The 27261-nt window shown below is 38.5% G+C and overlaps 2 protein-coding genes across 2 annotated transcripts; one reads left to right on the top strand and one right to left on the bottom strand.

The window, feature by feature from the left end:
* Positions 1-2023: 2023 nt before the first annotated feature.
* On the bottom strand, positions 2024-27024 carry LOC114375873 (nuclear pore complex protein NUP62-like). The gene is made up of 9 exons (XM_028333739.1): positions 25407-27024; positions 24160-24256; positions 22998-23076; positions 18669-18791; positions 18483-18560; positions 4475-4578; positions 3192-3279; positions 3019-3117; positions 2024-2377 (listed from the first exon to the last, which is right to left on the bottom strand). The coding sequence occupies exons 1-9, from the start codon at positions 26929-26931 to the stop codon at positions 2285-2287; spliced, it is 2286 nt and encodes a 761-aa protein (XP_028189540.1). The 5' UTR covers positions 26932-27024; the 3' UTR covers positions 2024-2284.
* Positions 19421-22927, top strand: LOC114375874. Its single transcript, XM_028333740.1, has 3 exons — positions 19421-21758; positions 21851-21969; positions 22082-22927. The coding sequence occupies exons 1-3, from the start codon at positions 20396-20398 to the stop codon at positions 22625-22627; spliced, it is 2028 nt and encodes a 675-aa protein (XP_028189541.1). The 5' UTR covers positions 19421-20395; the 3' UTR covers positions 22628-22927.
* Positions 27025-27261: the final 237 nt, after the last annotated feature.

The following is a 27261-nucleotide window of genomic DNA, read 5'->3' as shown; positions in this document are numbered from 1 at the left end:
GAATTTCCCAATAGCTTTTTCTGTTGTGGAAACTGAGACAAAAAATACCTGGAGTTGGTTTTTAACTTACTGTTTGAAGACATAGGAGATCCGGGGACCAATGTATGGATTATATTATTTGATCAACAAAAGGAATAAACTGTCCATGTGAACCCTTTCAAAATTTTACTTTGAAAGTTCAAGTGAATTTAACTTATTTTAAATACATTTATGTTGCAGGGAATTGTTCAATCATTGCAGGAATTTAGGGGAATTGGGGAGCACAGATTTTGTGTTAGACATCTTTATAGCAACTTTAAGAAAAAGGTTTGGAGGTGGGCTTATGATGATGGATTTAATGATGGCAGCAACAAAAGTAACTTATGAGGCTGCATGGGAGGAGAAGACGCTCCAGCTTAAACAACTCAACAATGATGCATATAATTGGTTGGTGCAAAGCGTCATGTTCTCATTAACATAATAGATTCGTTCAATTCTACCTTGTTAGCTACTAGAGATAAACCTATATTGACCATGGTTGAGTGGATAAGGACTTATATTATTAAGAGATTTACTGCAGAGAGAAACGACCAAAAACAAAGCGGGGATGTGATGTGTAAACCTATGAACAGGCTATCTAGAGAAATTGAGTTTAGTTCAAGCTGGTATGCAACTTGGCTTGGTGGGCCAATCTCTGAAGTGACACATTCTGTTACACAAGACAAATATGTGGTGAATCTGGAGAAGCAATCATGTACCTGTAACTTTTGGGATCTTGTTGGTATTCCAAGTCGCCATGTTGTAACTGCTATCAGGAATGTTGAAGGTAAGCTTGAAATATATGTTCATAGATACTATAAGAAATATCTCTACAAAATGTGTTATGAGCAAATCATTAGTCCTATAAATGGCCATGAGCGATGGCCACGTGCAAATGAAAAAGACATTCTGCCACCAGCTTATAAAAGATGGCCTGGGAGACCTAAGAAGCTGAGGAGAAGGGAAGTAGAATTCGAGTTAGGAGAAAGGAACCGGGACCCATTGAATGGGCACTTAGCAACAAGGTCAGGAAAATAAGAGTTGCAATGCCATGTAGGAGATGTGATGAACAAAACCACAATGTTAGGACATGCAAGAAACCTGCACCTTCAGCACCGACAAGTAGACCAGATCCTGCAAATTCAACAACTACAACAATACCAACAACTGTTGTACCTCCAGAAGCTGCAAATTTAGCACCCGTGGTGCGACTAGAAGCTGTAACATCAACATCTGTAACTACACCAGCATCTGTGGTCACCACAAGCTGAAACTCCACAACCTGAAACCACACCAGCAGCTGCAAGTTCACAACCTGCAACTTCTAAAGCTAAGGGGACTACTACCAAAAGTAGTGCAGCAGTTGGTAAGACAACTACTGCCAAAGGTAATGGAACAAATTGGTTCATCATCATATACTCAAACATTATGCAAAATGTTTCTGATTTTTTTATATTGATTTTTGTATGGTAAATCAACAAAGAGGAATACGGAGAATAGAATAAAGAAGCATTGACCCTCTCACCCTACTCCCCCCATCTTGATAAAATAGATTAATCTAAGAGTACTGTACACTACACAGCTAGAACATGGTATGGTGATTCGGTGATGGATTTTGGTTTTTGGGGCAGTAGGGATTGACGCAATGCCTATGGCGGTTGAAACTGGAACCATGGCTTTTGGGGCAGTGGGATTATCTTTTATTATTAATTTCAAAAATGATACGGCATCCTTATTAATTTGTCCAAAAAACTGCACATTAACATGTACCATGTTCCATTTAATTGCATCTAAATTTGGACATAACACCCATTGAATATGAAAATAAACACTAGTTATTACTCAAATTCCAGTCAAACATAGTATTTTTCTAAAACTTAAATATGGGGTCAAATACTTCAATAGCCCATACAACTAACTGCATTTTATTTCCATCATCTCTCATTTCATAGCAGGAACTAAGAACTAATTACAGACCTCAAGCATTTTCATAGTTGAAGGTTGCTATTTTAAAATTGGTATTTCATTCTTTACCATTAAGTCTTCACAATATTTCATTTCATAACGAGGTTTTTACTTCAATGGAAAAGTATTGAAGTAATATTGGGAAATTTAATAGAAAACTTTAAGGTAACCCGTAACCATTCTAAAACTAAAACAGTTCATCCCGAATCTAAATACAAAAATAGCCTCTTCATACAAATGAAAATCTTCTAGGTGTATCATCCCATTTTGAAAGGGTTGATATACTGTACAATTTGAAATATCAGGACATCCAGATTCCTAGACCCGTCAGTTCACGATCTGTAGCAGAACCTGGGTTAGCTAGCTTCTGAATACGGGAAGAAAATTCTTCAGCCTGAAGTGGATTGATCAAAGTCAGAATTTGCACAAGAAAGCAAAAATCAAATTGAATGAAGTATGCACTATGCAGAATTTAAATATTAAACCTATATACAACACTTCCACAACTAATTTCTTTCACCTCCCCCCTCCCTCTGGACTGCTATTTCGGTTCACCTAAGTAATTGAAGGGAAAACCAGGTTTTCCTAATTATGTAAGTAAATGAAAAAAATCCTACAATTCATATTCGTGAATAATAATTATACAGTATCCTCACCCCTCTCATCTAAAGTGGAAAACTTCCTGCAGCAAGGAACAAAACCATTTCAAGAGAACCACAATAACTTTGAAACACCACTTTTTCAATCCCTAAAAAGAGTGCAAATTCTAAAAATCGAGACTAGGAAGCTCTAATATACTGAAAGAAATGTAAAATCAGCATTCTAAAACAATTTCAAGGTTCCTTGATAATTGGTGGTTCCATATTTCTAACAACTTGCATGAGAGAACAGGTCCAGACAAAGCAAAACCATCTTCACTTGGCTAATTGCATACTTGAAGCAAGTTAATCTTGATCCAATTTCTATGTAACAAGCAGAAAATAGCTAAAAAATCCCAATATACAAAAATTAGCACAATGAAAAATACAAACCTACCTTTTCATCAATCCACATCAGAGAAGTTAGTTGATTATTTAGAATTCGAACTACTGCATCTAATGGAGTCATTCCATCAAGGGTATCATGTTCTCCACCCTGAACAAAAACACCATTGTAAGCAAAATTTCTTGCTCTTTTATTAGAATGAAAGAGCAACTAACAACCAATACCTGGTTTGAATTAAGGGATTGGATAACTGATTTGATTTGTTCAGTCATCTGCTCAAGTTCCCTTTCAATCAATTCAGATTGCTCATACCTGCAAATTAAGGTATTAGGAAAAAAATGACATAAAGCATCAGCAATGAAGTTAACGTGGGAAAAGGAGTTATAAACTCTAAATCTGATGATTTTCATAAACGTGTAAAGTGGAAAACTTAATTTCATATGTAAATTCTTTATTTTTAGTATACAGAATTTAGTGTGATACAATTCTCTCTCCATTTCAAGGTCAGGGCAAACCAACCTCACCGAAGATTTGCAATGAAATTACAGATAATCTACCAATAAGAATTCCAACATTCAATTCCTAGTCAAATAGTCATGAGTGAAAGGTTGACTAAGTGGGCCAATCCTAGCTGGCAAAAAAATAAAAGGTTCAGCATGCCAAAAATATTGAAGTTAATCGACCAACTACTTAAATATTCTGAATTTAATATAATATTGTAAAGGTGACTAATCATTGAAATTATCCAAATAAAACTACAAAAAAATACAAGTGTTTTTTGGTATTGTTAGTGTCCTATTGCCAATATTGGAGAATGGGGATTGAATTCTGGAATTCCACCAGGGGCCCTTCCTAAAAACATAGTTCCATGAACTATCATATCATTTAATCTCTGACAGTTGCATTGAGATTTAAACAACACGTATAAGGCTATAACTGTTTTAAATCCTTATCATGTAGTAATTTATATTTCAGTAAACAACATGAAAGACAAATTTGTATTCAGTAAGTAATCAGTAGCACAAAAGCAGTTGAAAGCTAATGATATTAATTATTGCAACTTGAATCAATTGACAGTAAGACAACGAAATCTGCCAAGTTGGTGATTTTAACAATCTGACCATTAATTTAAACTTACTTTATCATGTTGATGTTGTATCTCAAAATTCATAAAACTTAAAACAACAACTAAGCACATATAACAAAGCAGTTATATTTTCATTCTTTTGAAAATCATAGTACACATGGACTAACAGTTTGCTAGAGTAGCCAAAAATGTTGGGTCATTATCATACATACTTTGTATTTTTACAGTCATAGTTGTTCATGCTTTTATGAAATTGGGCATACAAGAGTAATATGATAACTACATAAAAAATAATTCAGCCATCACAGGTCAAAACCAAACCAGATTGAACTGAAGATTGGATTCAATATGGCAAAATAGGGTAAAAACTTTAAATATAGAATATATCAAACCATCAGTGGACCCATCCAGATAACTCACATTGCATCTCTTGTAGATGCAGCTTCATCATCATGAAGTAATCCACGCTCATCCTTGTAAATACACTCCGCTTCTTCCTCCATACTTTGTAAAGCCTTATCAACCTAATACAGGGGTGACAATAAAAAGCCTCCATCACAATACGAAACACATTTCAAAAATGTTTTGTGAACCGTTTAATGCATAGATCACTGTGTACTTTTTGATTGTGTTGAGCATAAATTTTATATCATACTAAAAACTCAATTTGATAGCCCATAAAAAAAAGTAAAATGAAATGACTATAATCATGTAGCTTCATCTATAAATTAGATATTAAAACAAGACTTAGACTATGGTGGTTAAGTGTGATAATTTGTGTATGGTGCACAAATTATTTTAGTCCTTGAATTAATCTATGGGACATTATTTTATTTTGGACTTCCCACACCCTATTATTCCTCCCGTTATGATACACCCTTTACATCAAATCACTCCAAGGACCCCTCAACCACCTCCGAAGACAACGATGTCTTCCCCGCCTGCAGTTCCTTCGTCCGTTGAGCCTCCATCGTCTTCTAGAAATCATAGGACTGGTGTTGTTGCAGCAGGGACAGCAGTTGTTCGATGGAGTCCGTTGACCCTCCATCGATGAATTCTGGAGTGTCAAACGTAGACCCCTCGCAATAGATGATCTAGTGACGCCGATTAATTTGTTTGAGTATGGGCTTGCGTTCCTCAGTGTGGCATATTATAAGCATTCAAAGTTGCAAGCGCTGAAAGCAAAGGAGGCACAGAAGAAGACCGCACAGGCAGATGAGGAGGAAGGGAGGTTGCTCGAGGACAAAGATGACAAGAGGAATGACCAACAAAATTAATTGATTTTTTTTTTTTTATTTCATTTCCTGTTTTATTTTACACATTCAAGGAAAAAAAAAGGTACGAGGAAAAATAAAACGAGAAGGAAAAGGATTGAATTTGGAGGTTGTTAGATTACATTTATCTTTACATTATCTTGTATTTATTATTACATAAAAACTTATGATTCTGATTAATATGTAATTACCTAATAATCAGTAATTGATTGATAAGTAATCAATACCAATTCTGATTTCTCCATTATAAATAAAGATGAGATGTGATCATCTAAGATACACAACATTGCAGTAAAACACTGTTATATGGTATAAAAGTTAGGTTCTTCTTGAGAGAGAGGAATAACGAAAACCCGTGCTCCACTGGGGACCTTTCTTCTTGTCTCCTGTCTTCCGGTGAACTTTTCTACTCACTTTCCCTTTTTCCGACGATTTTTCTCCTATTCTGGTGCATTTTTCAACAACTGCGCCGCTGTACACCATCGGAATTCCGATGACCTTCCCATCAAGTGACCCCATCACCAGCATTGTCATGCTTCGATCTACATGATGGTGGTGACGACAACATCATCAAAGCCTTGGCGCTCTCTCACGTGCGCTTCCTTTGCGCACCAAACAGCTTTTGAGCGCCCAACTGTTCCGACACGTGGCGACGCATCTGGCCATATTTCCAGCCTTCGTATCTGATGCCAGGCTCCCTGAACTGAGCCACACAAAGCCCAGCCAGTTTCAGGCCATTCCAGGACTGTTTCATTTGTCGGGTCTTATTTTCAACACTTTGTTTTAATCGCATTTCTGTTTTCATTTATCATTTATCATGTCTTATGCTTTTTTCATGGGTGAATAGTACCCGTTGCCATTGCTAAAGACTGCCACATTGTCCATGTGCCCAACCAACTCAAAACACTGCCGCACCCGGCCCCTTGCAGGGCCCTGGCACATGAAGTTCACGCACATGATGCGTGACGCATCTCCAGCTAGCATCACACTAGTCTTCTCTCCCTCCGCCTCAAGGTGTCCCCGGTGGACCATTCTTTTTTTTTCCCAGGTGCAGGGCCCTGGCGCTCTCCAGCAAACTGCCTTTAGCTTTTATCAGGTTGACCACATTTGTAACAAGCTCGATTCATATGAAATATCGCCGAGCTTGAAGGGGAGTGTTAGATTACATTATCTTGTATTTATCATTACATAGAAACTTATGATTTCACCAAGATCCCTGAGTTGTCTTCAAAATATTGATTTGAAGCTTCCAAATGATGGTTTTACAATAGTCAACTTGCTTTTCTTAGGCTAATGGATATTCCAGCTCTCTCTTTCTAGCAATTTTCCCTGACTTCACCAACATCCTTGTGTTGTCCTTCAAACGTTTTTTGGTGGTACTCCCTTTTTGTAATATTTTTTATTTATTAGTGGGAATAAATTTTCTTGTAACAAGCTTGAGGAGGAGTGTTGAAAATCATAATAAATATTTTGATTCTAGTATTAATTACATTTTATAGGGATATTATCTTTGATTTAGAGGAAACAAAATATCCTCTATTTATGTATAATTAATGTAATTATCTTATATAAACACATCCGTTGTGTACTCTGACACACGGTTTTAGTCTAATATCCCTCTATATTTTCTCCTAGTTTACAGAGGCAAATATGGAAACGTCATTATCCTCTCTGGGCATTTTTTTAATTTTGGTTTATAGATCTTCTTCACGTTGCTAATGGTTGCGGTGGATAGTTAATTAGTAGATTTGGATTTGAGATTCCTGCATTTGTTGTTGTGCCCACAGAGACAATTATGTGTTATTAGAGCAATAGTCTTCAATCCTTCTATTTTATTTAATCTCATTTCGGTTTTCGGTAGTTTAGTTTTCTCATCTGTTATGTTATTGTAGAAACTTGATTTATGGAGTTTACATGCTTATTATTCATAGTACATTTCAATTTTTAGTAATGTGAATTTGGGAATAATCTTATACCCAAGTTGTCTGAAAAATTTCACTACTCACTCAGCTAATAACTATAAACAAATGGCAATGGTTTAACTCTTCCGAATTACTCTATTTCAGTTGGATGTGATACAAGATTTACAGAAGAAGTGATTGCCAGAGATGGTGGAGGGTCGTTGAACGGAGGAACTGTTGGCAATGAAGTCACCGTCGGAGGTAAGGAGAGGGAAAGAAGAAGAATAAGATCGGGAGTGATTTGATGTAGAGGGTGTATCATAATAGGGGAACAAGTTGGGGGAGGAATAATACGGTGTGGGAAGTCCAAAATAAAACAATGTATCAAAGATTAATCCAAGGGCTAAAAAAATTTGTGCACTATTAGAATATTAGAGCATGTGTTGTATAACTGTATAAACAGTTTTGTAATTCTGTGTACTTGTAAGGGATGTTAGCCTTTGCTAACAGCACTTCTCTAGCATTAGATATCTGATAACAATTAGTTAATTCAGTTAGTTCAGTTAGTTTGTTAGTTAATTCAGTTAGCCTTTGCTGTTAGTTAGATTCTGTTACTGCTAGTGTAAAGGTTCAGAGGTCTATATATACCTCTCGTTGTAACCAACTCAGATTAACTTTTCAGTCTAGTAATAATATTAGTCTTTTCTCTCAATTTTCTCGTCTTCTCAAACACTTTCTCACTCAATTTGATCAAATATGGTATCGAAAGCCTATCCTTTGTAGTTATCATTCAAGATCTGTGTATCCATGGCTTCCGCACCTTTGAATCCTGTATCATAGTCGTTCCCAAACACCATTGTTGAGAAGCTCGATGATTCAAACTACCTTCATTGGCGACATGTAGAACCAGTGATCAAGGCGCATAAATTGCAGCGCTTCATCGTCAATCCCGTCGTTTCGCCTCACTATCTCACGGAGGATGATCATATTATAGATCGCGTGAATCCTGAGTATGAAGCTTGGGAAGTTCAGGACCAAACACTTTTTGTTTGGCTACAGTCCACACTCTCAAAATTAGTCTTGTCGGGCGTGCTGGGCTCAAATCATTCGTATCAGGTTTGGGGCAAGATCTATGAGCATTTTAGCTTGCACACCAAATCTCGTGCTAGACAATTGACAACCGCGATGTGTGCGGTTTCACTTGAAGGCAAATCTATTGATGGATATTTGTGGAAAATCAATAGTTATGTTGATGAACTTGCTGGAGTTGGAGTTCTGATGCAACACGAGGAATATGTTGAGGCATTGCTTGAAGGGCTCCTGCCGAATTATGCACTGGTAATTTCTGTAATTGAAAGCAATAAACACATTCCATCAATAGCTGAAATTGAGGCCTTGCTTTATGGCCATGAAACACATCTGGTTCGTTACAATAAAGAAGCTCAAATGTTAAGCTCTTCATCGCTGAACTACACTCAAGGTTATTCACACTTGAATTCCTATAAACTTGGTGATTTTGGTGGTTCTAGAGGATCTTTTGGCCGTGGTAGTTGTCGTAATGGTCCTTCTGATCGTGGTGCCGGACATAATGGTGGTGGTTCCAGTAGAGAACGAGGTAATGGCAGATTTGCCAACTTTCAATGTCAAATCTACCTCAAGTATGGTCACACTGCCAATGTGTGCCATTTTCGGTCTGACATGAGCTTTCAGCCTCATGAATCACTCACCTTCTTTGATCCTGCCACACTCCAAGCAATTCCTTACTCTTCTGATTCTATCAGATCTTCCAATATCTGGGTCAATCCTAATTCTAAGCCTGCTGTATCAGCTCTATGCTTACTAATTCCTCCTCTCATGGGAATGGTACTGCAACCTCAACCTGGATTTCAGATTCAGGAGCCAGCTTTCATGTAATTGGAGAATCACAGAACATCAAGCAATTCACTCATTTTGATGGACCTGACCAAATCTTCATAGGAAATGATGAAGGTTTGAATATTTCTGATTTAAACTTCACAAACTGTTACATGTTCCTTCAATATCAAAAAATCTGTTAAGTGTGAGTCAGTTTGCTAAAGATAATTCTGTTTACTTTGAATTTCATCTTCACTTTTGTCTTGTGAAATCTCAGGAGACCAATAAAGTCTTTCTTCAAAGAGTTGTTGGTGCTGATGGTCTTTACTACTTCCATAACCTCAACCTTCAAGACAATTCTCCTTTGCTTTTATCCACTTCAACTTCAACTTCAGATAATGGCTTGCTTAGTACAGATACCACTATTAATAAAAACTCTAGCTATTAATAAAAACTCTAGTGAGGTCCCTAATTCTGTTGTTTCTCCTTTGCTAGTCTTTGGCATACTAGATTAGGTCATCCTAATAGACATGTAATGCCGCTAGTTTTCAAACATTGTAATATTTCTCCATCAAATAAAAACTTCTAAGATTTTTGTTTCATGTCGTATGGCAAAGTCTCACAGATTACCATCTCACACTTCTATTTTTGTTTATTCTCTTTTGGAACTTATCTTCACAGACTTGTGGGGACCCCCACATTTAACTTCATATGTTGGTTATAAATATTATGTGTCCTCATTGGTGTTTTTTCTAGGTACACTTGGATATTTTCCATCAAATCTAAGGGTGAAACTCTCTATTTTTCAAGCTTTTAAGTCAATGGTTGAACTAAAACTTAATACTAAAATCAAAAGTGTTCAATCTGATTGAGGTGGTGAATATAGACCTTTTACTGCACTTCTAAATTCTTATGGCATCTCTCATAGACTTATTTGTCCTCACACTCATCATCAAAATGGTATGGTTGAAAGGAAACATAGGCACATAGTTGATTTGGGCCTTACATTGTTAGATCATGCATCATTACCCCTACAATTTTGGGATTATGCTTTTACCACTGCTGTCTATCTAATCAACAGACTTCCTACTACTTCCCTAAATTTTTCCATACCTTTTGTCACTCTCTTTAACAAGGATCCTGATTTTCAATTCCTTAAAACATTTGGTTGGGCTTTTTTACCCTTGTTAAGACCTTATCATGCACATAAACTTGATTTTAGATCTCACGAATGTTTACTTTTAGGGTATTCTTCATCTCATAAAGGTTACAAATGTCTGTCTCCTTTTGGAAGAATATACATATCCAAAGATGTGCTGTTTAATGAATTGAGATTCCCTTATTTTGATCTTTTTCCCTCCTCTTCTAACTTAGTCAAAAATCTTGACTCTTATTTCACTCACTTAGCTTTTAAGGTAGTGAGGAAAAACTGTCACTTGCTTCTTTCATTCAAATAACATATATATATATATATACAAAGAGGAGAGAGAAGCTTGAAAGCTTTGATAAGACAGGACACACTGTTGTCTTCTACTATAAGCTAAAACAAATACAGAAATCTATTCTAAAGATACACATAATTATAACTCATAATTATAACACTCCCCCTCAAGCTGGAGCATATAAATCGTAGGCTCCAAGCTTGGAACATATAACCTGAATCCTAGGCCCCCTTAAGGGTTTAGTCAAAATATCTGCTGGCTGATCACTGGAGTTAATGAACTCAGTGACAATTTCTTTAGACAGTAATTTCTCCCGAATGAAGTGACAATCAATCTCAATGTGCTTAGTCCTCTCATGGAAGACGGGGTTTGAAGCAATGTGAAGAGCAGCTTGATTATCACAATATAGCTTCATTTGCATCACTTTGCAAAAATTCAACTCTTCAAGAATTTGCTTAACCCACATAAGTTCACACGTAACCACAGCCATAGATCTATATTCAGCCTCTGCACTAGATCGAGCAACAACAGATTGCTTCTTGCTTTTCCAAGAAATAACATTCTCTCCAATGGAGACACAATATCCGGATGTGGATCTCCTATCCATAGGACAACCAGCCCAATCTGCATCACAATACCCAGATACTTGTGTATTACCTTTGTCTTCATAAAGTAATCCTTGTCCTGGAGCTCTCTTAATGTATCTAAGAATACGTATAACAGCATTCCAATGATCAACACGGGGATTTTGCATAAATTGACTCACCACTCCAACAGCAAAGGAAATATCAGGTCTGGTGATGGTGAGATAAATGAGTTTTCCCACAAGTCTTCTATATCTTTCAGGGTCAGGATACATTTCACTTTGATCTGCTAGAAGCTTCAAATTCGGATCCATAGGGCCATCAACAGGTCTACAATTCTGCATGCCTGTTTCCTTCAAAATGTCAAGAGCGTACTTCCTCTGAAAAATTACAACACCATCTCCTGACTGAGCCACCTCAATACCAAGGAAGTACTTCAAACTTCCCAAGTCTTTGGTCTGAAAATGACTGAATAAGTGCTCCTTTAGCTGACCAATCTTAGTAGCATCATTCCCTGTAATCACTATATCATCCACATATACTATCAAATAAACACACTTCCCAGGGGATGCATGACAATAAAAAACAGAATGATCAGCCTCACTACGTTTCAACCCAAAAAGTCGAACAATATGACTGAATTTACCAAACCAAGCCCGAGGGGATTGCTTCAACCCATAGAGAGATCGACGCAGCTTACAAACAAGACCATACTCCCCCTGAGCAACAAACCCAGGAGGTTGCTCCATATAAATCTCCTCTTCAAGGTCACCATGGAGAAATGCATTTTTAATATCAAGCTGATGGAGAGGCCAATGACGCATGGCAGCCATAGCAAGAAACAGACGGACAATAGTAATTTTAGCTACCGGAGAGAAAGTGTCACAATAATCAAGGCCATATATCTGAGTATAGCCTTTAGCTACTAAGCGAGCCTTAAGTCGATCAATCTCACCATTAGGCCCAACTTTAACTGCGTAGACCCATCTACAACCCACTGTCTTCTTGCCAAAAGGAAGAGGGACAAGTTCCCAAGTACCACTATGTTCAAGAGCCTGCATTTCATCAATCATAGCCTGTCATCATCCAGGATGACTAAGTGTCTCATGAACATTAGAAGGGACAGAATGTGAAGATAGAGAAAAAACAAAAGAAGAATATGAAGGAGACAAACGATGATAACTCAAAAAATTATAGATAGGATGAGGATTACGAGTAGATCTAGTACCTTTCCGGATGGCAATGGGTCAGTCTGAATCAGAGGAAGGAGAGATGGCAGGATCCATGGCTTGAGGAGTGATTGAAGGAGAATGAAAATCATGAGGTGAACCTTCAAGTACTGGAGGACCAACATCAGTCGAATGCGGAGGAGAAGATGGAACTTCACTGACATTTTGGTTTGAAGTATCTAGAGGACGTGGAGAGGGAATTGGAAGAACATTCTGGATGGAAGAAGAATGATCCATAGATGGTGAAAAGAAGGGTGTGTCTTCAAAGAAGGTTATATCTGCAGACATATAGTATCTCCTAGTAGAGGGAGAATAGCATTTGTAACCCTTTTGAAGACGAGAATAACCTAAAAAGACACATTTGATTGCTCGGGCAGAAAGTTTGTCTAAACCGAGATAAATCTTGGACAAAACAAGTACAACCAAACACTTTAGGTGAAACATGGAATAATGAATCATGAGGGAAAATGATTGAGTGAGGAATTTGATTTTCAAGGGAGGATGAAGGCATTCTGTTAATTAAGAAACAAGCAGTAAGAACCGCATCCCCCCAATGGTGTGTAGGAACATGGGAGGCTAACATTAGTGAGCGTGCGGTATCAAGAAGTTGACGATTTTTTCTTTCAGCTATACCATTTTGCTGTGGTGTATGGGGACAAGTGGATTGATGTAAAATGCCTTTTGAGGATAAAAGGGAGGAAAAATCATGAGAGAAATACTCTTTTGCATTGTCGCTTCTAAAAATCTTAATTGTTTTCCCAAATTGGTTTTCAATCTCATTGAGAAAGGACATAAAGATAGGCAAAAGTTCAGATCTGTCTTTCATTAAATAGACCCAAGTACATCTAGAAAATTCATCAATAAAGGTTACAAAATATCGAAAACCAAAAGATGTAACCCGGCTTGGTCCCAAAATATCAGAATGAATGGTAGAGAAAACTGAATTACATCTTTGGACAGTTTGTGGAAATGATGACCTAACATGTTTTCCTAGTTGGCACGACTCACATTCTAGGACTCTAAGATTCTTCAGACTATGAACCATCATTTTCAGCTTTGGTAAGCTTGGGTGGCCTAGACGATCATGCAAAAGTTTGGGATTTGAAATTGCAGAACAGGAAACAGAAAAGTTGGATTTCTGGTAGTAAAGTCCTCTTGATTCACGTCCTTCTCCAATCACTCGACCCGTGCCATGTTCCTGAATAACACAGGAATTAGAAGTAAATGTTATTGAACAATTTAATGAACGAGTTAACTAACTCAATGAAATTAGATTATAGGGACACTGAGAAATAAATAAAACAGAATCCAACTTTAATGAGGAAGACAAAGAGACTTGACCACTTCCTTGAACTGCAACTTTGGAACCATTAGCTACAGTAACAAAATGGGGAATTTTTGGAAAAGACATGAATGTAAAAGCGGACTTGTTACCAGAAATATGATCAAAGGCACCTGAATCAAGTATCCAAGGACTAGAACCGTCAATAGATTGAGAAATACATGCTGTTGAATAACATGATACAGAGGAAGGTGAAGCCGGGCTGCTGGATTTCTCAGATTTCAGCTTCAAATACTCTTGGTACTCTTCATCAGAGAACTTAAACTCTGATTTTTCTGTCTGAGCTACCTTGGCAACTTTTTCAAGAAATCCATGCAGGGAATAACAATTCTCTTGAGTGTGACCCATCCTCTTGCAATATGTGCATTGAGGACGTCCACCTTTTTCACTGCGGCCTCCTCTACTATTATGGCCTCCCCCTCTTCCACGAGATGCAACCATTGCTGAAGTTTCCACCACATCAACTGGATTTTCTTCTTTCAGTGCATGAGGCACACGAAGTAACCTAGTGATGAGAGAGTCCATTGATGGAACTTGATCTCCAGCAAGAACTTGATCATGCACATGATCAAAGTCAGAGTGTAGACTCCTCAGGATGAGGAACATGTAAAACTTATCCAGTTTTCTATTCATTTCTTCCAATGAGTCAGCTACCAGAAACTTTTTCAGCTCTTCAACTGCAGCCCTAGCCTTTCCTACATGTGCAATCATGTCATGTCCAGTTTGTTTGAGAGCTGTAACCTTCATGGTTGCATCAAAAAGGCTTTGAATGTCATTTGCAAAGATCTCTTGGGCCTTTTTCCAAAACGAATGACACGTTTTGAATGACCTAAGGATCTCCAAAATATCTGGCTCAACTGATTGCCATAATACAGCACAGAGTTGATAGTCAAGCTTCTCCCACTCAAGTTTTCTGTCATTTGGAACAGCATCAACTCCTTTCTCCAAATGGTCATGATGTCCTTGGCCAAGGAACCAAAGCTCCACAGAGGCAGACCAAGATAGATAATTTTTCCAGTTCAGTTTTGTAGTTGTTATTGTTGGGGTTCTAGAAAAGGAAAAAACTGGTCCAGAAGAGGCCATTTCTGATCAACAATGGAAACCCAAAGGAACAAAGGATAGAAGAAGGCACGTGCAGGCACAAAGGCTTGCCAAAATCAAAAAACAACACCTGAAACAGGCTCAGAGAAGAACGACGAAGCTGCCGGAACAAGTTGGGCTAGCTTCCGACGTTGGGACGGCGGCGCGTGAACCACACGCGCCGGAAAACGCAAGGAGCTGTGACGGCACGTGACGGCGCGTGACAACTCCAATGGCGACGCAACCTGTAGGGTTGGGTAGCGCTTTCCAGGGCGGTTCGAACCCTAGGTTCGCTGGAGAGAATGGCGGCCGGAAGTGACGGCGGCCGGCGGCGGACGGCGACGGCGGACGGAACCCGCTCTGATGCCAACTTAGCTTTTAAGGTAGTGAGGAAAAACTGTCTCTTGCTTCTTTCATTCAAATAACATATATATATATACAAAGAGGAGAGAGAAGCTTGAAAGCTTTGATAAGACAGGACACACTGTTGTCTTCTACTATAAGCTAAAACAGATACAGAAATCTATTCTAAAGATACACATAATTATAACTCATAATTATAACACACTCTTAATCCTAATCTATCTCCACCTTCAGTAGTCATTACACCTCAATTGTCTCAATCATCTCCCTCTCATTCTACTTCTGCACCTCTTGTTCCTCCTGGTTTTTCCACTAATCCAATTCATTCACCTACAATTCCTCTTCCTAAATATCTTTCACTCACCCACCCCCTCTGAATCCACATCTGTTTATCCTCAAACTTTAGAGTCCACAACCATTAATACATCCTCCTCTGAGTCTCCTTCAGCACCAAGCTCTATACCAGCTAACACACATCCCATGCAAACAAGATCCAAATCTGGAATTCACAATCCTAGACTACATCCATTATTTCTTACTCATTCTGAACCTAAAACTGTGAAGCAGGCCCTGGAAAATGCAGATTGGCTTGCTGCCATGCAACAAGAATATGATGCTTTGTTGAAAAATAAAACTTGGGACTTAGTTTCTTTACCTTCTAATAGACAAACTATTGGGTGAAAGTGGGTTTTCAGAGTAAAGGAAAATGTTGATGGTTCCATCAACAAGTTTAAAGCAAGGCGTGGTAGTAAAGGGGTTTCATCAAGTTCATGGCTTTGACTTTCATGAGACCTTTTCTCCTGTAATCAAACCTGTCACTTTTTGTATTGTTCTTACCCTTGCTCTGTCACATGGCTGGGAACTATTTCAGCTTCATGTAAATAATGCTTTCTTAAATGGGGTTCTTGAAGAATCTGTATTTATGACATAGCCTCCAGGTTTTGAAGTTGCAGATAGATCCCAGGTCTGCAAGCTAAATAAAGCTCTTTATGGCTTGAAGTAAGCTCCAAGGCAGTGGTTTGATTGGCTGAAATCTACTCTACTTCAGTTTGGATTTGAATGGAGCAAATGTGACATTTCTCTTTTCATCTAAAGGTAGTTCTACCTCTCTAATTCAGCAGCTCACAACCAAACTTCACTGCATTCTCTCTCAAACAACTTGGTCATTTGGATTATTTCTTGGGTCTAGAGATCAAATATCTCCCTAATAACTCTATATTGATGAATCAGAGTAAATACATTCAAAACTTACTTCGCAAAACTCACATGACTGAAACTCATTCTATTTCTTCTCCAATGGTATCTAATTGCAAACTATCTCGACATGGTGCTGATATTTTTCATGACCCAACTTTATACAGATCAGTGGTTGGTGCCTTACAATATGCTACTCTCACTAGGCCTGAAATCAGCTTTGCTGTCAATAAGGTTTGTCAATTTATGGCTGCACCTCTAGACTCTCATTGGGCAGTAGTGAAAAGAATACTAAGGTATCTCAAGGGCACTTTATCTCATGGATTACTTTTTCAGCCTGCTCTTGCTACAAGGCCCTTGGTTATCCGTGCATTTTGTGAGGCTGACTGGGTATCGGATGTGGATGACAGGCATTCCACCTCAGGGGCTGCAATATTTCTTGGTCCAAACCTACTATCTTGGTGGTCCTGCAAACAAAAAGTCACAGCTAGATCCAGCACTAAAGCTGAATATTGCAGTTTAGCTCAAACTTCCATTGAGTTAACATGGATTCATGCTCTTTTAACAGAATTACAAGTACCATTCACTACTCCTGTCCTTTTCTATGACCACCAAAGTGTTGTGTCCATTGCTCACAACCCTGTGTTCCACAGTCGTACAAAGCACATGGAAGTTGATGTCTTCTTCGTTAGAGAAAAAGCTTTGGCCAAACAGCTTTCAATTGTACATATTCTAGCCTTAGACCAGTGGGCTAATGTGCTGACCAAGCCTCTTTCTTCAGCAAGATTTGAGATACTCAACGACAAACTCAATGTGAAGAGTATTTCTTCTGAAAACTCTTCCCCTTGAGTTTGAGGGGGGATATTAGAATATTAGAGCATGTGTTGTATAACTGTATAAACAGTTTTGTAATTTTGTGTACTTGTAAGGGCTGTTAGCCTTTGCTAATAACACTTCTCTAGCATTAGATATCTGATAACAGATCAGTTAATTCAGTTAGTCTGTTAGTTAATTCAGTTAGCCTTTGCTGTTAGTTAGTTAGTTAGATTTTGTTAGGGCTAGTGTAAAGGTTTAGAGGTCTATATATACCTCTCATTGTAACCAACTCAGATTAACTTTTCAGTCTAGTAATAGTATCAGTCTTTTCTCTCAATTTTCTCATCTTCTCAAACACTTAATCACTCAGTTTTATCAAATATGCACTATACACAAATTATCACACTTGACCACCGTAGCCTGCGCCTTAAAACAAACCATAGTTGTCAAAATCATGATTGAGATTGTCTAAACTTTCTAATTTTGAGTGCTACTTCTGCTTGTCGGTTGATGCAAAAATGCCATCTAGCATTCCTGCTGGTTCTAGTGCTTAGTGATTCTAGACTTCATGAGCACCTGCTAGTGCTAGTTATTTTTAGACATACATATGTTCTTAAATATAATTTTACATAACAGGCAAGATCTTTCATCCAAGTGTCACGATTTCACATCTTATGTTTCTTTCTCCCTTGTCTGATGATCCCAAGGTATAGGATCTACAATTTTAACAACCTTGAATAGAACTAACTAAATTCCTGAATTTCTGAATCTATCAATTTCAATTTTAGGTCATAACCCTTAAGATTTATTTGCATCTATAAAATATAAATTTATGATATTGTTTTACTAGCTAACTGCCCAGGTTTTATTGAATTTGTGAGCAGCTGCCTGCCTGTTGAGTTTGTTGCTCTATGCAAACCAGAATCTATTATTTGCTTAATTTACCAATAGTGACCATACTGTTTTTAAAAGGATACTTATTCTAGACACATGCCAACATAAAGGAGCATGCTGTATGTGTTTTCATTTAGATTGAACTCAGGAAAAACCATTTTTTTTCAAAAGATGAAATTTTGATTGAAAGTTGCTTACTGAATACAAATAAGCAAAGGACAAGCATGACGTAAAGTTGACATACAATCAACTTTCCAACCCTAATGGAATAGTATGTCACCATTAGAACAAAGCAGAGTTTGTTGTTAGATAACAAGACAAAGAACGCTAATAAATAGAATACAAGCACAATATTTTATTAACACCCTACAATAACGAAAAAGAAACTGTTTCCTAAAAATACATGAATAAGAAGCTTGAAAACTATCAAGAAATAAACCGGTTTTTCAAAATACCTCCTGTTGATGAGTCTCTATCAACTCCAATTGCCTCTCCAAATTTGACTGTGTCTCAACTACTTTTGCCACTTCAATCTAAATTTATAACAGTATAAATAAGCTATAGAGCAAGGATTGCCAAAATTTTAAGTCATTTGCATGTGGAAAATAATTTAAAATGTTTATCAGTAGATGTAGAGAAACCTCAAGTCTCAATAAAACATCACGATTGTTCAAAATCCTGCGATCCCATTCAGCTATTGCATTTGCTTGTTTTCTAAATTTTCCAGTTCGCTCTTGCAACTCAGCATTCCACTCCTTGATAATCTACAGAAGATTATATGATTAGGAACAGGATAGAGAGAAATAGAGGAATGTCCAATTCCAACACCCAATGTCTTATCCTCCATGAGAAACCCTATTATAAAAGTGAATTACACAGTGGAAATAATGTTGTTAGGGGTGTGTTCCGTAGAGCATGTTTGATTTAGCTTATTTTATAGAGAAAAAAATGCTTCTCTCCCTAAAGCTTTCTTAGTATAACATTTTGATCCCAAAACAAGCTATGTCGAACACAAAATAAGATAATTCAAACACCCTTGAGCTATGGATTTGAACATATAATTTTGTATAGAAAATGTGAAACTAAAGCTGTTTAAAATAAGTCCATATCATTTTTCCCCTATTCCCTAGTCTATTCTATATATTCCAGTACGTCATGTGTTCATCACTAGGTTGTAGAAGCAATCATTTCCTTAGTATAATAATTCAATGAAAAGGCAGCTAAAATCTTGACCAAGTAAATAAATTAAATTTTCTAAGCCAAATGAACTTATCAGCAGTGTTGTTAAATGGCGGCCATGGCGGCGCCATGGCGGTTTTCCGTGGCGGAATTTCGAAAAAACGCCACCGAATAGTGGTGGCGTTGCGGGTTTGGGATGGCGGCGCCATGGCGGGGTGGCGGAAATGGCGGATTTCGTGGGTTTTTGTCCGCGGTAGGAGTTGGGCCGACCCGACCCAACCCTACCCGGCTATTCATTAAATAAAAAACTTCATCCTTACCTGCCTTCAGCCTACCCACGAACGAACCGCACGCGACTTCTACAGCTTACCCAGCCGCACGCACGAGAACCGCCGTGACGAGCCTACCTGCAGCCGCGACGACACCACCCAACAGCCTACCTGCAGCCGCGACACCACCCAGCCGCCGCGACACCACCCCCTGCAGCACGCACGAACGGCGGCGACGAGCGAAGAAGAAGACCCCGGCAACGCACGAAGAAGAAGAAGACAGGAAGAAGACGAACGAAGAAGAAGAAGACGCGGTCTGCTTCTTTTTTTTTTTTAATTTTTTTTTGGGCTTTTTGCTGTTTGACACCCCATTTTTCTGTCTACAGCTTTTTTTTTCCTTTTGCTATTTGACACCCCTTTTTACTGTCAACAGTCTGTTTTTTTTTTTTTTTCGTATTTGACACCACAATTTTTTTTTTCTGTTCAGACCTCTTTTAAATGGCTGAACCATCATCCGATGCTGCTACTGCAAGTGCAACGAGGAAAAATAAGGCAGACCCAGGCTGGAAATATTGTCATTCACTAGTGGAAGGAGATACAAACACCATTGTTTGTAATTTTTGTAGAAAAATCACTAAGGGAGGAATAACCCGAGCCAAACAACACCTGATTGGGAAGTCGGGCAACGTTGCAGCTTGCAAGAAAACTCCCCCAAATGTAATCGAAGAGTTGAAGGAATATATGGCTACAAAAAAAAGTGGGACCACTTACAGTACTTCTGGCAGTGGTAATATGGCAAATATAAGAGATTTTGAATTTGGTGAACCGATTGGATGTGATGGAAGTGAGAAGATGAGTTTGCGGACTCTTGTAATGCTGCTGCAAGTGCAAAGACAAAGTGTGGGACTAAAAAAGGACCAATGGACAAATTCTGTAAGAATCCAGAAAATGCAATCAATCGGAGAAAAATGGAGATGCTGAGGCAAATGAACATAAGAGAGTCAATGGATAAGAATGAAGTATTGAAGGTGCATCAACATATTGCTCGCTTTTGGTACCAAGTAGGTTTGTCATTCAACCTCATTAAATTGAAAAGCTTTGAGAACATGGTTGCAGCCATTGGTCAATATGGGCCACATTTGCCCATTCCTAGCTATCATGACATCAGAGTTCCACTCTTGAAGAAGGAAGTTGAATATACTGAAAATTTGATGAAAGGCCATAGGGAGCAATGGGTCAAGTATGGTTGTACTATTATGTCCGATGCATGGACTGATCGGAAACAAAGATGCATCATTAATTTTTTTATTAACTCTCAAGCTGGTACCATGTTTTTGAAGTCTGTTGATGGCTCTGATTTTGTGAAGACAGGTGAAAAGCTTTTTGAGTTGCTTGATGCCATTGTGGAGGAAGTTGGAGAAGAGAATGTTGTTCAAGTTGTAACCGATAATGGGAGCAACTATGTTTTAGCGGGTAAGTTGTTGGAGGAGAAAAGGAAACATATTTATTGGACTCCTTGTGCAGCTCATTGTATTGATTTGATGCTTGAAGATATTGGGAAGCTTCCCTTGATAAGGAAGACCATTAGAAGGGCAATTAATCTAGTTGGGTTTATCTATGCCCATTCTAGTACCTTAAGTTTGTTGAGAAATTTTACAAACAAGAGGGAATTGGTGAGACATGCTATTACTAGATTTTCCACTTCTTATCTAACCTTGGAAAGGCTTCACAAAGAGAAAGCCAATATTAGAAAAATGTTTACTTCTGATGAATGGACCTTGAACAAGCTATCTAAGGAGCCTAAGGGAAAAGAAGCTGCAAAGGTAGTGCTCATGCCTTCTTTTTGGAATAGTGTGGTTTACACTCTTAAAGTCATGGCTCCACTTGTGAAAGTGCTTCGTCTTGTGGATGGTGAAAGGAAACCAGCCATGGGCTATATTTATGAAGCAATGGACAAGGCAAAAGAAACAATTATGAAGTCTTTCAACAACAATGAAAGCAAGTACAAAGATGTGTTTGAAATCATTGATAAAAGATGGAATTGTCAGCTTCATAGGCCATTGCATGCAGCTGCCCACTTCTTAAATCCAGAGTTCTTTTATGACAACACTGACTTAGAGTTTGATTTTGAGGTCACCAATGGTTTGTTTGAGTGCATTAAGAAGTTGATTCCACAATTTGATGTGCAACAGAAAATTCTAACCGAGTTGCATCTTTACAAGATTGGTGCTGACCACTTTGGTTCCGACTTTGCAATGGCTCAAAGGAAAACCCATTCTCCTAGTAAGAAACTTTTATCATACTATTTTTTTTATGTATTAGTGTTAGAATTCAGAATTCTAAGTTATGCTCTTGGTTGGTAATTGGTATTGCAGCATATTGGTGGCGAATGTTTGGGTCACAAACTCCAAATTTGCAAAAGCTGGCTATTAAGATTTTGAGTTTGACTTGCAGTGCTTCAGGATGTGAAAGAAATTGGAGTGTGTTTGAGCAAGTAATTGTGACAAAACTCTAACTATACTTTTTAATTTTATTTAATTTTGATGATCAAGTTATATTTGGAGTATATTTGAGATTGAAATCAACATTTATTTGTTATGTTGTAGATTCATTCCAAAAAAAGAAATAGGCTTGAGCACAAGAGGTTGCATGATTTGGTGTTTGTCAAATACAACCAACAATTGAAGCAAAGATATAATGCAAGAGATGAAATTGATCCAATTTCTCTTAATGATATTGATGTATGCAATGAATGGCTCGTGGGAGAGATGGATCAAGATGATGATAATGATGCTGGAAATGATTTGGTATTTGAAGATGATGATGCTCTAAATTGGGCAACTGTGTATCAGGCTTCGGGGGTTGGAGAGTGTAGGATGTATACTAGGCGGAAAAAGCAAAAAACAAGTGTTGTTGCTGCCCAAACTTCTAAAAAACAGGCAATGGTTGTTGGATCTTCATCAAGGAAGCAAAAAGCAGTCCAAGAAAATGATAAGGATCTAGATGTTGAGGAGAATATTGATGTTGAATCTGAAGAAGAAGAAATCATGGTCAATTTTGAGGCGTCTGATGGGGAAGAGGGAGAGGGAGATGCTCCATTACCATATGATAACAACGAAGATGATTATGTTGGGATTGGAGAAGATGATTAGAGCCTCAACCTTCACTTTGCACTTTGCATTATGTTTTTATCATTTTCTTATTTTGAACTCTTTAATGAGTTTATTTGGTGTTGGTACTTGATTATTGTATGAACTCATGAAACTTTTTTAGTTTATTTGAATGCAATCCTTTGTTTTTTTCAATTTCAATGAGTTTATATATATGTTTTTTTTTTTTTTTTGTGTCCGCCATGACATCCGCCATTTTCCGCTACGCCATCCGCCATATTTTTATGGCGGATTTTTGACTTTCCGCCATGAACCGCCATCCGCCATTAACAACATTGCTTATCAGTAATAGTCTTGATTAACTTCCAAAGTCAGAATAAATAAAATATGATGTAGGGAACACATCAAGTACCTCCTCCACCGTCTTCCCTGTGATTTCAGAAGGCAATTTTGGTGCAGCAGCAACTGAAGTGCTGACAGTTGAAGTAGTTCTATAGGGCAAGCAGAAAACAAAGTATCAAAAGCACCTTCCTATGATTTATTAATGACTCTTAATGCATCCACAACTTAAAGCATAGGAATAAATAAATTACGGAAAACAATGTGATTTAACAAACATAAAGCAGGAAACTAGATACAATGCAAAGTAAAACGAGTCTGATCAGTCCTATGAGTAGTGTTGAGCTGTAAATATTATGTATCAAATTAAATGTTGTTGAGAATCAGGAATTTAACGTATAATGAAGTGATAGAATATGATATCTGGTTTAGAGGAAACTGAATATCCTCTAATTATGTGTAATCAATACTACCTGTCTATATAAACAAGCATCCACTGTGTACTCTGAAACATGGTTTTAGTCTACTGTCCCTCTATATTTTATCCTATTTTACATGGTATCCAGAGCCTAGCTGAGGGAATAACAGAAACCATCCCCCATCGGTGGACCTTTCTAGTCGTTGTACTTATTCCGGTGACCCGTTTCGCTATCCAAAGACCCTTTTTCCTTTGACTAAAGATAGTGTCGAGATAAATTATATAAGTGGGGGGGCAGCCCTCACCTTACATGCCAGTTTTGTAGGGTTGAATTAGGCCCAAACCCACTTTCTGACAGGATACAAGGCAAGGTTGGTGGCTAAGGGATACATACAATCTTTTTTGGTGGATTGTATCAGTCTTTAAATACCTGTGTAAGATATGGAAATCATCTTATTATCGTGTATTTCTAAATTTCTCTACAAGTAGCAAACTAACATAAGGTGCAACTTGAGGACACCAAAGTACACATTACAATATATCCTACAACTGAAAACTGAGGGGGGAAAACAAATAAAGGAACCTTCAAAATGCAAATAAGTGTTGTTTGTTTTTTGATAAAAAGTATAATGTGCACGTTTTTTGATGAAATTAGCAATGATACAATATCAATAGAACATATTATACATGCATAAACTTAAAACAGAATCAAGAGTGAGATAGAAAGGGGAGGTGAACAATACAGAATAAGGAAATATTTTAACTACATTTACTAATCGGAAATACTTGAACTATGACCATTAAAATGTATACATACTCACTAGTGGAAGCCACAACAAGAGCGGATGATGTCGGAGTTGCACTAGAGCTGGAACTCAAAATTGCTGGAGCAGTAGAGGTTGAAGTGCTCACCCCTGTAGCATCAATTATCCAGTGAACAATCAGCCATCAGGTTTGAAACAGATTTTGAACATTTTTTCAAACAAACAATTTATTAGAGAGAAAAAATAAAAAGCTTACAAGGAGGATCAGTAATCTTCAAAAGTGAAATAGAAAAAAAAAATGAAAACAAAAATAAAATGATAAAACCCAACAAAGGCCAACATCATGTCATATAAAATGAAACCATGGAAGTGGTCAATTGAAGGCCAAAACCAACTAATTCTAAGCAGGATGCAGGGAGCAATGTATGTACATGTACTCTAGTTTGAATTTGATTCAGAATAACTTAATGAAACTAAAAGGCACATATTAATTCAGTTTCCTAATTCTCAAGTCTAGTTTTTATATTTGCATTCAATTCTAAATTTCTAATGAGTTGAAACTGAGTTCAATCTAAAATTTAATCCAATGCAACAAGATTATTTTCATATTAATTCAGCTCACCTCTCAGTCAAAAGCATGCAATGACAGAACCTATCTCAAGTAATGCAACAAATTTGACCAAGGTTCAGTCACTCAAAAGTCTTTGCTAGATATCAAGAATTATCAATCAATCAGTTCAATTGAAGGCTTTACTTTTCACACAAACAAGGAACTTCTCATCAATCAAGTTTCAAATAAAAACAAAATACAAATTACGAGCAGAAAGAATTGTGCATGATACTGATGATAGTTCCTAATTTCATTCATTTTCTCATTCTCATTTGGCCAAATTCTCAATTATTGCATAAACTCATTAAAATGGTATCACAAGGTACCTATCACATCCAATGACAACTCAAGCAAGGAAAATTTACTTTGTGGAAAGCACTATATAACAAGAGGAAATTACTACAAGAATCAACAGAAATTCTACCACAAGAAAAGAGAAGACAACTGAAAAACATTTGAAACTTGATTCAGGAGCAAAATCTTCTACCCACGCAGTTTTTTTCAATGTGTCAAAGACAATCGTCTACATTTCATCCATACATCAAATTGATTCAAAAGCCAATATCATCATAGATAAAATCATCACAGAACCTCCATTTTAGCAATAAAACAGGTCAGACACCTCAAAAACATAGTAGCAAATATGATTTACATAGATATTTCTAAAAATATTCAAACAGCATAGCTCACCAAATGCAGAAGCGGTAACACTAGAAACTGCCACCGTTGACGACTTATTCGAAAAGGAAAACCCAGTCCCAAAAGAAGCAGTGGTCGCTGTGCTTCCAACGCCAAATCCTGTAAAAGACGATCCTCCACTGGCAGCAGAAGATGCAGCACCAGTAGAAGCAACAGGAGTTGCGGAAGCACTCGCGGCAGCAGAAGATGCAGCACCAGTAGCACCAAATGCAGGCACAGAAGGCGCCAAGGTCGTGCTGCCGGTAGACACGGTGGAGGCGGTGGTGGTGGTCGTCACCGTCGAGAACAGCGGCGCCGAAGACGTGGTGAACGAAAAAGTTGAACCCGAAGAGGGCCTCGAAGCCGCCGGTGTACCAGAAGCTGTGGAAGCAGCTGAAGAAGCCGAAGCCGAAGCTGCATTGGGAAATCCAAAAGAGGGTTGAGAAGCGAGGGAGAGTCCTGAAGAGCTAGACAACGCCGTTGTAGCGGCAGGAGTAGACGGCTTTGCAAACCCTGAAAACGACGTCGTTGAGGCCGCGGACGAAGAAGCTCCGGTATTAGCAAATGCACCTGAGAACAAAGGAGAGCTATTTGCAGCTGAAGAAGAAGCATTCAACGCTCCAAACGGCGTCGTTGCGGCTGAAGAAGATGCTCCAAAAGCTGAACTTGAGTCAGAGGCAGAGGCAGTACTACTACTACTACTACTACCACCAAACGGCGTCGTTGCAGAAGCTGTTCCGCTGAATCCGAATAGTGTCGATGAAGATGACGTTCCAGCAAACGCCGTTAATGAAGCAGACGACGGTGCACCAAACGGCGTCGTTGAAGCTGAAGACGCTGCACCAGACGGCGTCGTTGAAGCTGAGGACGCTACTCCAAACGGCGTCGCTGAAGCAGAAGACGCTCCACCGAACAGAGTCGTGGATGTAGTTGTTGTTGGCGTTGAGGAAGCTGTGCCAAACGGCGCCGTAGGAGCTGAGGGCGTTCCACCAAACGCCGTTAATGAAGCTGAGGGCGCTCCGCCAAACGGCGTCGTTGAAGCAGAGGATACTCCACCAAATAGAGTAGTGGAAGCAGAGGACCCTGCTCCAAACAGATTAGTTGAAACCGAGGATGCTGCTGCTCCAAACGGCGTCGTTTTGGCAGAGGGCGTTCCGCCACCGAAAGGCGACGCCGCGGCGGAGGAAGCTGCTGCTCCAAACGACGGCGTCATTGCGGACGAGGAAGAAGCCCCAGACGGCGCCGTTGCGGGAGAAGAGAACAAGGGGGAGGCAGAAGTGGCGGCACCGAAGATTGAAGAAGCGGCGGCGGCGGCGGATGCGGGTGCGGGAGAGGCAGAGGAAGCGAAGGAGAAAGTGAGAGGAGAGGGCGAAGAAGACGCGGCGGAGGTAGGGTTTGTGGTGAAGAGAGAGGAGGATCCAAATGAGAAAGCGGGGGTGGAGCTAAGTGAGAACGGGGAAGAAGAAGAAGAAGAAGGGTTTGTGAAGGAGAATGCAGAAGATTGGGAAGAAGAAGATCCGAAGGAGAAACCCGACATTGTTGTTGTGCGCTATCTCTGCTTTGCCTGTTTGGAGTGAGGAGCGTCTCGTTTTCAAAAGGAGAGGGGTTTTCGATTTGGAGAGGGGGGTTTAGCTTTAATGTGCTTTTGTCAAATACTACTAGTAGTAGTGTTTTTAGTGATTTGGAAAATTTTAAAAAAATTGGGGCTATGGCATTTTGGCTTTAGAAAATGTTTTTTATTTTCTGAAAATATTTTTTATCTTCGTTTCTTATTTTCTTTTTCAGAAAATGAAAATATTAAAAATGTGTTTCATTCAACTATTTTTAATGAAAGCTCATGAAATGATTTTAACATAAATTTTAAGTT

The sequence above is a fragment of the Glycine soja genome, chromosome 11 (assembly GCF_004193775.1).
Source record: "Glycine soja cultivar W05 chromosome 11, ASM419377v2, whole genome shotgun sequence".
In the NCBI taxonomy this organism is placed as follows: domain Eukaryota; kingdom Viridiplantae; phylum Streptophyta; class Magnoliopsida; order Fabales; family Fabaceae; genus Glycine; species Glycine soja.
Note: the sequence above shows the minus strand (reverse complement) of the source record. Positions and strands in the feature narration are given on the sequence as shown.

Coding starts and splice junctions, on each gene's coding strand:
- LOC114375873 (XM_028333739.1), bottom strand. CDS start 26,931: ATGTCGGGTTTCTCCTTCGGATCTTCTTCTTCCCAATCTTCTGCATTC. Junction 23,077..24,159: donor GTTGTGGCTTCCACTAGTGA/GTATGTATACAT, acceptor CTTGCCCTATAG/AACTACTTCAACTGTCAGCA. Junction 3,118..3,191: donor AATCCCTTAATTCAAACCAG/GTATTGGTTGTT, acceptor GTTTTTGTTCAG/GGTGGAGAACATGATACCCT.
- LOC114375874 (XM_028333740.1), top strand. CDS start 20,396: ATGGACAAATTCTGTAAGAATCCAGAAAATGCAATCAATCGGAGAAAA. Junction 21,759..21,850: donor AAGGAAAACCCATTCTCCTA/GTAAGAAACTTT, acceptor TTGGTATTGCAG/CATATTGGTGGCGAATGTTT. Junction 21,970..22,081: donor ATTGGAGTGTGTTTGAGCAA/GTAATTGTGACA, acceptor GTTATGTTGTAG/ATTCATTCCAAAAAAAGAAA.